The sequence below is a fragment of the Hyaena hyaena genome, unplaced genomic scaffold, assembly GCF_003009895.1.
Source record: "Hyaena hyaena isolate Hyena2069 unplaced genomic scaffold, ASM300989v1 scaffold_986, whole genome shotgun sequence".
Classification (NCBI taxonomy): domain Eukaryota; kingdom Metazoa; phylum Chordata; class Mammalia; order Carnivora; family Hyaenidae; genus Hyaena; species Hyaena hyaena.
The window spans coordinates 390,824-404,701 of NW_024081620.1; the positions used below are offsets into that span (position 1 = coordinate 390,824).

General features: G+C 42.3%; 1 protein-coding gene across 1 annotated transcript; it reads left to right on the forward strand.

Annotated features, from left to right (window-relative positions):
- Positions 1–530: 530 nt before the first annotated feature.
- C1GALT1C1 (C1GALT1 specific chaperone 1) lies at positions 531–4,150 on the forward strand. Its single transcript, XM_039221457.1, has 2 exons — positions 531–694; positions 2,774–4,150. Exon 2 carries the CDS (start codon positions 2,779–2,781, stop codon positions 3,730–3,732), a length of 954 nt encoding a protein of 317 aa, XP_039077388.1. The 5' UTR covers positions 531–694; positions 2,774–2,778; the 3' UTR covers positions 3,733–4,150.
- The last annotated feature ends 9,728 nt before the right edge of the window (positions 4,151–13,878 follow it).

Below are 13,878 nucleotides of genomic sequence, written 5' to 3' on the forward strand. Positions count from 1 at the left end.
GCACAGCGAGGTGAAGTAACTTTCTCAGCATACCAAAGGACGCGGTGAAGACAGGATTGGATTCCAGTCAGTGGGGCTTCAGATGCCATTCCAACAACCAGAGAAAATCCTTGCCCTCATAATTCGAGGGATATCTCAGTGGCTTGCACTTTGGTCCCAGCCCAGGAAAACTGGCTGGCGCACCCTCCCGTTGATGTGAGGGTGCGACGGTGCAGGCGCACGTTAGAGAAACTACCGAGAACCCTGACACGAGCGCCGCAGGCAGCGAGGCTCTACCTCACTCTCGCGGTTTCCACGCCGCGAAGGTGAAGAGGTGGGAGGTGTCAGCGGCTCGTACGCACGCCTCCGGGGCGTCCCATTGGATACAGGCAGGCGTGCGGGTCACGCCAGCTAGACGCGCTTCTCTGAACTCAACGGGAGGCGGGGACTAAAGGAGAGCCGCGTGCGTGCCGCCTCTTCTGACGTCTGCACGGGCCGGCGGCTCCGCCCGGCCGTAGGTTCGCTTGCCCCGCCCTGCTGCCCGCGCCCTCGCGGCGTTCACTTCCTGGCCCTCCCCACCTTTAGCGCAACCAGCGAGAGAACACCGCCTGCATCTAGAGCAGCCCGACCAGGAGCATAACCGTGTGGCGCGCGAACGTGGGAGGAAAGCCGTGCGCGGCTGCGCTTTCCCGCCCCTGAGCCGTTGTAGACGCGGGTGAGTGCTGGGGCGTCGGCCCGCACCCTGCGCGGACCCCGGAGCTGGGCGGCCCTGCCCCTCTCCCGTGGGAAGGCCTGGGCCCTGGCCCGCTCCCACCATGCTCCACGCCGGGTCCCCGGGCAGGTGCAGGGGGTGCAGTAGTTAGTCGGGGAGACCGAGGACCACCTTACTGGAGGCGCTGCCTTGGAGCCTCCGTGGGGTTTTAAAGCGACCACGTCCTTCCTCTCGTTTTTCTCTAGTTCCTTCCTGTCCCTTTGCCATACTCCATCCAGCCACCTTCACCTTCTCAGATGCCATCTCAGAAACCACTCTGGGTTCTGCCTCATTCGTGCCTGTGTACAATTTTAAGTTTCCCTCTCCTCTGCAACAAATATCCTATCATGTATATCTTCAGTGTTACATTGTTTTGGCCTCCGCTGATGGGAAAAAACCTCCTTAAAATAATTTATGCCAATGACCCATGAGTAGTGTCCCCATCAGGAAGAATTCCGACGTAGATATGCTATTATCAAACTAAGAGGTACGTGTGGATTGTCATATATTGGCTAGAAATCATGAAAATTGTATAATATAAAGTGTCAAAAATCCTATGTAAATTACTCTTAGAGTGCATCTGAGAATTCTGATAGTAAGCAGAGGTTATTTTTGTCAGTTCTCTTCCTTCATAGACCTGCCTGTTGACCAAGTTCTGTGAGTGACCTAGGACTACTGTCCCGGCCTCTTTGCTCACCCTTCCTCTTCCACCCAGGAATTATATCTGCCAAGCTGTTCCACACCTTGTCCTTCAGTAGAAGTCAAAGTCCATTTCCTCTAGAAGAAAACCATAGGGGTGGTTTCCTTTTAGCAGGATGCTGACCGTGGGTGCAATTATGGTTAACAAATCCCACATTTTTTTTTCATTTGTAGGAAAACAAGGTTATCCACCTATTAAATTTTCAATAGTATGAATAGAGGCTCTGTTCAGGTCATTATTCTGTAATAGGAAAAGCATTACACTGATATCAGGAGATCTGATTGCTAGTTTAGTTCTACCACTGACTGTGTGACTTTGGGTCAGTTACTTAACCTCTGTGGACCCTCTCTTTCCCTTTCTGTAAAGTGAGAGAAATGGTATTAGGTGGCTTCTAAGGCTTCTTCCAACTTTAAGAGACAAAGGGAAAAATCCAAGTAGCTCAGTAGAACATTTCTTGTTGAGATGGAAGATTGGGAAATCTCAATAGTTGTATTTAATGTTGGCTTTTTTTTTTAATTTCTAACTGAAATAAAAGTGTAGACTTTTCTCTTTTTACTTCCCCAAAGAATAAGAAAATGCCTCTGTAAGAAATAAAGGTGTTGCTTACTGGTTACCTAGATATGCCTATATTGAGTTAGTTCTCATCCAAATAATTTAACTATTTTCATTATGGGCTTTTATTACATCAGTTAGTTGGGTTACTGTATCAGAAACCATTTAGTCTTAGGAGCAAAAGAGTAAATATTAACTTGTATGATATCAATCTCAAGAAATTTGATTTAGATGTACTCAGAACACCTAAGGAGAGCAACCATGAGTTAAATAAAGCACTAGGTTAAAAACAGAAATGCCAGCACAGATGCCATTGGTGATTTGCAAACTATAGGTGGTTTTATCTGTTCAATTTAAAGTTTTGATATAAAGTCCATTCATATCTACAGAAGTAGTTACATAATATAAGCAAGCTTGTGAAGTGAAATTCTTTTAAAGAGAATGATGGACTGACAGACAACCTCAGTAACATTAATTTTTAGAGTTCATGCTTTGATTTAGTATTTAATTAAATCCCCATAGATGAAGTGCAAAAATGGCTTCCCAGAAAATTCTAGTGCATAGAGGTGTTGTTGCAAAGTTCCAGTTTATACAGAACAGTGATCAGATACCATTGGAAGCTAACGATTCTTGGACTCCTTGGTACTCTATGCAACTAACTTGATTTCAAACTTGGTAACTTTTTTCTTAATGTTAAGAGCAAACTGTAAGGATATAAGGCATACCAAATCAAATCACTCAACTAATCCTTTTCTATTAAGTATCCTAAGGATCTTTTTTCTTCTTTATAGGAAAAATGCTTTCTGAAAGCAGTTCGTTTTTGAAGGGCATGATGCTCGGAAGCATTTTCTGTGCCTTGATCACTATGCTAGGACACATTAGGATTGGCCATGGAAACAGAATGCACCACGAGCATCATCACCTACAAGCTCCTAATAAAGAAGATATCTCAAAGATTTCAGAGAATGAACGCATGGAGCTTAGTAAGAGCTTTCGAGTATACTGTATCGTTCTTGTAAAACCCAAAGATGTGAGTCTTTGGGCTGCAGTGAAGGAGACTTGGACCAAACACTGTGACAAAGCAGAATTCTTTAGTTCTGAAAATGTTAAAGTGTTTGAGTCAATTAACCTGGAAACAGATGACATGTGGTTGATGATGAGAAAAGCTTACAAATATGCCTTTGATAACTATAGGGACCAATACAACTGGTTCTTCCTTGCGCGCCCCTCTACGTTTGCTATTATTGAAAACCTCAAGTATTTTTTGTTAAAAAAGGATCCATCACAACCTTTCTATCTAGGCCACACCATGAAATCTGGAGACTTTGAATATGTGAGCATGGAAGGAGGCATTGTCTTAAGTATAGAATCCTTGAAAAGACTTAACAGCCTTCTCAGTATCCCTGAAAAGTGTCCTGAACAGGGAGGGATGATTTGGAAGCTATCTGAAGATAAGCAGCTGGCAGTCTGCCTGAAATATGCTGGAGTGTTTGCAGAAAATGCAGAAGATTCGGAAGGAAAAGACGTATTTAATACCAAATCCGTTGGGCTTTTTATTAAAGAGGCAATGACTAATCACCCCAACCTGGTGGTAGAAGGCTGCTGTTCAGATATGGCTGTTACTTTTAATGGACTGACTCCTAATCAGATGCATGTGATGATGTATGGGGTATACCGTCTTAGGGCATTTGGGCATAATTTCAACGATGCATTGGTGTTCTTACCTCCAAACGGTTCTGAAAATGACTGAGAAGTGAAAGAAGAGCATGTGCACAGTCACCATATAGGACAGGTATTGTCGCTATGTGCAGTAACAACTACCTTCCCAGCACAGCAGTATGTTTCTTTTCCTTTTTTTAGTTTGGTGACACTGGTTTAATGGCACGTTCAAGGTTGCGGTACATTTTAAATAGGGTGGTTTTTTCCCCTTAAAACATATGTGAAAATTTCAAACATGTTGGAAAGAAATGTTTTAAGAATAATTTTGCAAATAAAAGATATATTTATAAATACTGTATTTCTATGATAAATCCTAAATTATGAATCTGGCACATACTTTCGCTGATCAGTTAAAACATTTAACATGTCTTTTTAGCTTTCTAAGATACGCAAATGAAATCTCTAGTTGTAAATTTGTGAATAAAACTCTCAGCTAGGTGTTTCCATTACTTGTAATGTTGATATATGTTCTAAGCTTCTGCAAGTGCCCACGGATTGCTTTCTCAAAATACACAACCAAGCCACAAAGGAAATGTTCCCAGCTAATGTTAAAGTGAAAACTGAATTCTGTCCCTGAGAGAAAAAGTGAAAATTACCCTATAAAGGTTAGTAATTTTCCTGGGAGCTAATTTAGTGGCATTGCTCAGCATACACAATTTCCCTGTAACTCCCTCCCTCCTACTTCTCTATGAAGATACTGAAATCGGAGTGGTCACTATGAAGAATCTAATTTCATTTAACATTTAACTATGTGGTTTCCCACTTAATCAAGCTCTTAGCAGTGGTTTGGATGAAATTAGTTGAGATTCCTGCTGGGCAGATGAGTTCTGTGGCAGTCTCCTTTGAAGAATCTCTTGATAATCTGGCAGTGGAGTCTGCCCTGGGCTTTGTTTACCTGTTCATATCCAATGGTTTTGGGTTTGAAGCCCTTAACCTCACCAGTCACCTTGGATTACCATACCATTTGCCTAATTTCAGTGGCTACACAGAAGCTTTATCCACTGTTGAATACAATAACTCTTGTGCTTATAAATGTGCAGAGTACTTGGAAATGATTTGTCCTATAAACGGGCCTGCACCTGCTATATTAAGTCACATCCATAAGCCCCCCCACCCTCCACCAACAGGGTGTGAGACCCTGACATTTTAGAGATCAATATTTCCCATAACTGGCCTCATGATGTTAATGGTCTCCCACAGCTTTTGCAAACCAGAAAGAATTTCCTCAAGAGGACCCCGGGCTTCAGATTACTGATCATCAGAGTAGTGTGTAAAACACTTTTTAAAAACTTACCTGATTTTCCTTATTGGGGTTTTTGGTTAAAATGAAATATATCAATTTTCAAAAATAATACAATCTCTTTATCAAGCACCCTAATATGTGGTCCCAGATGCAATTATACAGATCAAGTCATGTTTGGTGTAAGTACAGTGATAAACAGTATGACCCTGAGTGGGACACCCAATTTAGAAGTGTCCTCTTCCCCAACAACATATTTTTTTTTAATTATGCATTTATCACCTTCAAATTACATTAGTATATCAAGGTGTAATTGTAATAAATAGAGAATGCATCCTATTTGATTTCCTAGTGGGTGCTAAGGTAATAATTCCTTTTTAAAAATTTTTCTAATGTTCATTTTCTTTTTGAGAGTGATAGCATAAGCAGGGGAGGGGCAGAGAGAGAAGACACAGAATCTGAAGCAGGCTCCAGGCTCCAAGCTGGCAGCACAGAGCCTGACATGGGACTCGAACTCACAAACTGCAAGATCATGACCTGAGCTGAAGTGAGACTCTTAACCAACTGAGCCACCCAGGCAACTCAGGTAACAGTTGATTTTTAAACCAAACTGATGCCCTGCAAGGGTGCCTGGCTTGCTCAGTTGGTACAGCATACCAGCTTGATCTTGGGATTGTTTGAGCCCCACTTGGGATGTTGAGATTACTTTAAAAAAAAATTTTAGGGGCACCTGCGTGACTCAGTAGGTTAAGTGTCGGACTTCAGCTCAGGTCATGATCTCATGGTTTGTGAGTTTTAGCCCCACATCGGGCTCTGTGCTGACGGCTCAGAGCCTGGGGCCTGCTTCAGATTCTGTGTCTCCCTCTCTCTCTCTGCCTTCCCCCAGCTCTTCTCTCTCAAAAATAAACATTAAAAAGAATTTTAATTTTTAAATCAAATTGATGCTCTTGGTTGTATTTTCATACAAAAGTATTCCTTTAGAAAATATTACTTGTTTTAAATAATATGCTGCCTCAGGGCACCTGGGTGGCTCAGTCAGTTAAGCATCTGACTTTGGATCAGGTCATGATCTCAAGATTTGTAGGTTCAAGCCTCACATCGGGCTCTGGGCTGACAGCTCAGAGCCTGGAGCCTGCTTGGGATTCTGTGTCTCTATCTCTCTCTGCCTCTCTCTCACTCTCTCTCAAAGATGAACATTTTTTTAAAAAAAGAGGAAAAATAAATAACATGCTGTGTCTTTGAATTTATTGGTACCCAGTCTTGTAGATAAAATCTGAATTTTATCTACTGAGGTCATGGTTACAGATTTGATCGCTGTGCATCCAATAGGCAAAAACTGTAACCCTATCTTCACTCTGTTCTTGGGGAAAGAATTGGGAAGAGTGAAAGTCTAATGGAAATTAATCATGCTTTTGAATATATTTTACATGTGGCTAGTGGTTACCATATTGAACAACACAGGTCTCACCAATTCCAAAAGTGAGGCCCACTGGGTAAGATGTGAATGAGAGAAAATTTGAAGTTTCTTCTAAAAGTTGTATTTATCTTGCTGGGTATCTTAAATGTAGTAGAAACTGCAACCTGACTTTTAGCATCTAGGCCATCTCCTTATGTGAACTTAATCACTAGATCTTCCTCCTCAAAAGGAAAACATTCAGTTTGGAGGAAAATACAGATGAGACCCCTTGTTTTGTTTTTTTTTCATGTAGGTAAAAGGTTGCTTATGTATCCAATCTGATTTATAATGCCCAGATTTTTCTGTAATGTATTTAAGCCCAACTTTTGGGCTTTTTTTAAATGTTTATTTCTTGGGGCGCCCGGGTGGCTCAGTCGCTTAAGCGTCCGACTTCAGCTCAGGTCATGACCTCACTGTTCGTGGGTTCTAGCCCCACGTCGGGCTCTGTGCTGACAGCTCAGAGCCTGGAGCCTGCTTCTGATTCTCTGTCTCCCTCTCTCTCTGACCCTCCCCTGCTCACGCTGTCTCTCTCTCTGAAAAAAATAAATAAAAAATAAAACATTAATAAATAAATGGGGGCACCTGGGTGGCTCTGTCGGCTAAGCGTCCGACTTTGGCTCAGGTCATGATCTCACAGTTTGTGGGTTCGAGCCCCACGTCGGGCTCTGTGCTGACAGCTCACAGCCTGGAGCCTGCTTCAGATTCTGCGTCTCCCTCTCTCTCTGACCCTCCCCTGCTCATGCTCTCTCTCTCTCTCAAAAATTAAGAAAAAAAAAATTTTTTTAATTCTCATATAAATAAATAAGTAAATTTTTGTTTATTTTGAGACAGAGAGCAGGGGAGGGACAGTGAGAGGAGGGGAGAGAGAACCCCAAGCAGGCTCTACACTGTCAGTACATGGGGCTCAAAATCATGACCCAAGCCGCAATCAAGAATTGGACACTTAACCGACTGAGCCACCCAGGCACCCCTCTTTTGTGCTTTTTTTAAAAAGTTTATTTATTTTGAGGGACGTTTATTTATTTATTTTGAGAGAGAGGAGGTAGAGAGGATCCCAGGAAGACTCGGTGCTGTCTGCATGGAGCCTGACATAGGGCTCAATCCCACAAACCGTGAGATTATGACCTGAACTGAAATCAAGAGTTAGATGCTTAACCAGCTGAGCCACCCAGGCACCCCAATTGGGCCTTCTTAAAACAGGGCACACCTGTATTAGGAAAGTTACCAAAAGCACAGAGTCTAGTGATGATGTACCACTAATTTCCCCTTCACGTGTTAAGAATATTGTGTTTCTGGGGCACCTGGGTGGCTTAGTCAGTTGTGCATCTGACTTTGGCTCAGGTCATGATCTCACAGTTTGTGAGTTCAAGCCCCACATTGGGCTGGCCGCTGTTGGCACAGAGCCCACTTTGGATCCTCCATCCCCCCCCCCACCCGCCCCATCTGTCTGCCCTTCCCCTGCTTGTGGTCTCTCTCTCTCTCAAAAATAAACATTAAAAAAAAAAAAAAAAAAAGATGGGGCACCTGGGTGGCCAGTTGGTTAAGTTTCCAACTTAGGCTCAGGTCATGATCTCATGGTTTGTGAGTTCGAGCCCCGCGTTGGGCTCTGTGCTGACACTGCGGAGCCTGGAACGTGCTTCAGATTCTCTCTCTGTCTCTCTCTGTCTTTCTCTGTCTTTCTCTCTCTCTCTGCCCCTCCCCCTTTCTCTCTCAAAAATAAACATTAAAAAAAAGAATATTGTGTTCGTTTTAGTGCCGGCTGACTTATATTGATGAATTCAATGCAGGTCTGAGTGGTTTCATGAAGAGCTTTATGTTTCTAAGTTTAGCTTTTTTTTTTTTTTTTTGGCATACAATGAAATTCAGAAATGTTTGCCAACCTCTCCACAAAGGAGTCCCTCAAAGCTTAATTAAAAATTAAAAATTAAATTTTTAAAATTAAAAATTAAAAATTCAAGGAGCACCTGGGTGATTCACTAGGTTAAGGGTCCAACTCTTGATTTTGACTTAGGTCATGATCTCACGGTTGTGAGATTGAGTCCTATGTTGGGCTCCAAGCTGGGCTCTGCACTGGGCCTGGAACCCACTTTAGATTCCCTCCCTCTCCCTCTGCCCCTCCCCATCTCAAAAAATAAAAAAATTATCACTCAATAATTCTAATATCATGAAGGATAAAATATTTAAAGGATAATGGGGGAAATGACTTGTTTGGAAAGTATGAAATGATGGTATAAATCTGAAGTTTCTACCATAATTTTAATATTTAATGAGGTTTTTTTGAGAAAGAAAGAGAGTCAGGTGGAGGGGTAGAGAGAAAGGGGGACAGAGGATCCAAAGTGGGGCTCAATCTCATGAACTGCGAGATCATGATCTGAACTGAAGTTGATCCCTTAACCAACTGAGCCATCTAGACACCCCTGCTATAATGTTACATTTTTTGAGGGGGGTGGGGGGGAGTAAGAGAGAAGGAAAGAGAATTCCAAGCAGGCTCCAGGCTCCACACTGTCCAGGTAGAGCCAATGTGGGGCTAGAACCCATGAATCCTGAGATCATAACCTGAACCTAAGTCATAAGCTTACCAACTTTAAAATTACCATAATTTTTAAAAAAGATAAATCCGCCTTTGGGGCACCTGGCTGCCTCAGTCAGAGGAATGTGTAACTCTTGATCTTGGGGTCGTGAGTTTGAGCCCCATGTTGGGTGTAAAGATTACTTAAATTAACTTAAAGATAAATCCACCTTTATTAGTGCGACATCTGCACGGTATAATGTTCCTTGTATAAACGGAGCGTCTATAAGCTCAACACTAGGCCTGGTATTTTGTGGAAAGCAAAAGGGGCCCAAAGTCACATAATTCACACAAAGAGTCAAACAATCACGTAAGCTCTGCATGAGCAATAAAACAAGCTATAGTTTATTCTTAGAATATGGTTGTCCTTTTGCCTTAAAAGTCCTCAGTCTGATAACTCATAATTCTCATTTCTTTCAGTTTTCACTTATTCCATGCAAGAATGGCCATGTTTATGCTGTCTGCTTTGGCAATTTGGCAAAAGCCTTGACAGGAAGAACAGACCTTTCAACAGATGCATGGATGGATGGGAGTGATGGAGGAAGGATGCCCTTAATGGGATGGGCTTGCATTTTTCTTTAAAAAAAAAAAATGAATGGTTTCATCTAGGGAGTGACTGATAAAAGACATCCAGGGGTGCCTGGATGGCTCAGTGGGTTGTGTCCAACTTCGGTTCAGGTCATGATCTCATGGTTCGTGGGTTTGAGCCCCGTGTCAGGAACTGTGCTGACAGTTCAGAGCCTGGAGCCTGCTTCAGATTCAGTGTCTCCCTCTCTCTCTCTGCCCTTCCCCTGCTCTCTCTTGCTCTCTCAAAAATAAACACTAAAAAAGACATCCACATAGGTACTCAAAGTATTGAATAAATGGGGATGTTCTTTTTTTTTTTACAAATAGTTTATTGTCAAATTAGTTTCCACATAACACCCAGTGCTCATCCCCACAAGTGTCCTCCTCCATGCCCATCCCCCCTCCCCCCCACATCCATTAGTCCTCAGTTTTTGTCAGCATTCAAGAGTCTCTCATGGTTTGCCTCTCTCCCTTTCCCCCACCATTTACCCCCTTCTTCTCCCCCTTGTTCCTCCGTCAAGTTCCTCCTAATCCTCCTATACGTGCAAACATGATATTTGTCCTCTGCCTGACTTATTTCGCTCAGCATAACATAAATGGGGATGTTCTAATAGTTAAAACAGCAGCCCCATACCAGCTGAGAGGAAAAGGGAAAAACTGGTCCTAGCTTGATGGGAGAGTGAATACTGGCACCGGGAATCTTCTTTTCCATACTTACAACCTATGGCACTCACATCTAGAAAGAGCCTTCAGGGAATACTGCCCATTCTTCAGTCTCATGCCATCCAATAGAAATATGTGAGCCACGTGTGTTGTTTTAAATTTTCTAGTAGCCACATTAAAAAAGTAAACACGGGGTGCCTGGGTGGCTTAGTCAGTTAAGCGTCCGACTTTAGCTTAGGTCATGATCTCGCGGTTCGTGGGTTCGAGCCCCGCGTCGGGCTCTGTGCTGACTGCCAGCTCAGAGCCTGGAGCCTGTTTCAGAGTCTGTGACTCCCTCTCTCTCTGACCCTCCCCTGCTCACTCTGTCTCTCTCTCTCTCTCTCCTAGAAATAAATAAAACATTTAAAAAAAAAAAGTAAACACACAGGTGAAATTACTTTTAGTATTTTATTTTACCCAGTATATCCAAAATGTTGTCATTTCAACATGTAATCAGCAGAAATTAATGTGCTCTAGTTTACGTTCTTTTTTTAATCAAGTCTTTGAAATCCAGTATGTATTTTACAGTTACAGCACATGTCTAACCAATTCCAGAAGTGTTAAGACCCCCACCTCACCCCCAGGATAGTATGTGAATGGGAGAAAACTTGAAGGTTCTTCTAAAAGTCCTATTTATTTTCCTGGTTGTCTTGAATGCTATGTCAACTGCAACCTGACTTGTAGCAGGCCCCAGGCCATCTCCTTGCATGGCCCTTTCTTCTGAGAACTAAATCACTGGATCTGGAGCAATATATAGATTAGACCCCCCAGCTTTTTTCTTTAGATGACAACTGAACCAAACTGCCCCTGTCATTAATTTTCATATTCGCTAATCCTTTCCCCCATTTACCCTCTGAATATATCGATAGTCACAAAGCAGCTGCTAGCCCTGCCTTTGCACATTATACTCTATAGTCAATCTCCCACTCAACTAACCCTCCCCATTGTATCCTTTTCTTTCTTTTTTTTTAATGTTTTATTTATTTCTAGGAAAGAGAGAGAGAGAGAGACAGCGTGAGCAGGGGAGGGTCAGAGAGAGAGGGAGTCACAGACTCTGAAACAGGCTCCAGGCTCTGAGCTGGCAGTCAGCACAGAGCCCGACACGGGCTCCCACGAACCGTGAGATCATGACCCAAGCAAAAGTCAGACGCTTAACCAACTAAGCCACCCAGGCGCCCCCATTGTATCCTTTTCTAAAGAGATCCAGCCAAGGCTCCTAAATGGCCTAACCTTTAAATGGTCACAAAGCACCTGGCTTGAAGGTGACTAATAGAAAAAGTTCAGACCTCAGGAGTGAGTCCACAATTTCAAAAATTCTCCCCCACATACCCCGCTGATGAGGGGGGAAAGAAAAACATTCCCTCAGAAGCACAGATCAGACATTGTGCAAGAAACACATTCAAATCCATATTTTTCCCTCTGTGGAATGGAGGCCAGGCCAACTTATACTCCTCTCCTATAACCCATAAACAAAGATGGGGATACAACTGTGGGCTGAGGTTAACATTTTATGAAATGTGAGGGGAGACTTTCTGCAAAACAGGGTTTGCAGTCAGGCAGACCTAGGTTCAGATCCCATTTCTGCCATATATTAGTTATGTATCTTCAGGTCCCTTAGTTTCCTCATTTGTAAAATGAGAATTCAGATCTATCTCACGGAAACGTAAAGATTAAGCAAGATAATGCAAGTAGAGCTTTTGCATATAGTAGGCACCTAGTTATTTCCCTTTCCCTCTTAGCCATTTGAACAAATTTAACTAGCACTATACAGAGCTAAATATGTATCAGTCCTTTTTATTAAATACCTAGATGGTAAAATATTAAAATGTTGATGTGAATAACAGCTGGTATTGAATATTCAAATTCATAAGGGAACTCCTTAATTAAGTTTGAAGGTAACATCTGTACAGCTAATCTGTGCAATGCAATAAAACAGCTCTTCCTCAAACAGCTTTTTTTTAAAAGTTAGTATTTTTTCATGAGAAATTCAGAAGTTGCTTTTTTTTGTTTGTTTGTTTTTTATTTATTTCAAGGAGAGAGAGAGAGACAGCGTGAGCAGGGGAGGGTCAAAGAGAGAGGGAGTCACAGACTGAAACAGGCTCCAGGCTCTGAGCTGGCAGTCAGCACAGAGCCCGACGCGGGGCTCGAACCCACGAACCGCGAGATCATGACCTAAGCGAAAGTCGGACGCTTAACCGACTAAGCCACCCAGGCGCCCCCAGAAGTTGCTTTTAAGAACATTAACTGAGAGCAAGTTCCCCTTGCACAGCAAATTAGACATTATTAGAGCCAAAACTGCCCAAATCAGTATGGTTCCTATCTCCTCACACTTTAATCAAGATGTTTCTCTCTATATCGGCAAAAACCACTGCTTAAGTGGGACTCCTGCATCCTCAGTAAGGATATCTGGGCATTTGGTAGTTAGGAGAAAATTTGGGCTTGACAATACCCAGAAGCTCATGAGGCCATGTGCCTTCTCTCAAGACTTCTGCATTTGGGGGCAAGAAAGGGGGATTACTTTGTCGACTTCTTTCAAAACATTTTACAAAATATAAAATTTGTACCCTGTAGATCACAACATAAAATAAGTACAGGGTTAAGTGTCCATGTTTTACTAGATTTTAGCTCTACTAATTTTAAAACAGAATAAAGCACTGCCAGTGACAAATATTTTCTAGTCCTGGGCTTTCTGAAAGCTATTTAGGAGACAGTAATTTGATGAGTTAGAGACAGCCATTATCCCACTAGATGAAACTGTTTCTACTCTATATTCACATACATTTCAGGCAGAACTTTCTGAAATCTAAAATGCTTATACAAGCAAACTTAAGAAAGATCTTAGTCATGCAAAAGAATACTTTTTCCTAACCCTAGATAAACCAACTCTCTAAGAAACCTTCCAGAGCCTACAGGGCAAAAAGGACCCCCCCCCACCCCACCCCCCCGCCCATCCTCCTCATCCTGTCCAATCTAGTCCAGATGTTTAAATGAACAGTGAATTCTGGCTTTACAAAATGAATTCTGATTCTGAACGGGGCAGCTTTTGACCTGATGTTTTGACCTGATGAAAACAGTATCCAGACCAAGAAGTGCATACAAAATCTTTCAGATCATGAGAAACTAAAAATTATTAAGACATAAGTATGCAGAAACAGAAATTTCAAGCCCCGCTGACAGGGAAGCAAAACTAAAAGAAAGTGCACGGCTCCTTTTAAAAGTTGTCTCAAATTTAAGCTCAGTCGCAGGCAGTATCAATCCAACATGCAGTTTCATCACAAAATCATCTCACTGGTTTGCAAATTTCCAAGCCTCGGGGCTTTACCATGCATCAGCATAGGACAGCCCCAGCATTTGGCGACAAAGACAGAAAGTCCCCTTTTGAAATTAGGAAAGTGGTAAGAATAAAAACAGATTGCTCGACCTCAAAAGTCTCCCCAGTATGGCTTTCCCTGAGGCAAAAAGAGAACTGAATTTGATTTGTTTTCAAGGCGTATGTTTGGAGAAATGGCACTTCCTCCAATAAGTGCTTACATGATTTATTGCTTAAAACAGTCTTTTGCTCATATGCTTGTGACAATCAGAAGAAATTACTTATTTCATCATAGATTAAAGTTCATAGTTATCATTCACAATCAAGTCCTGT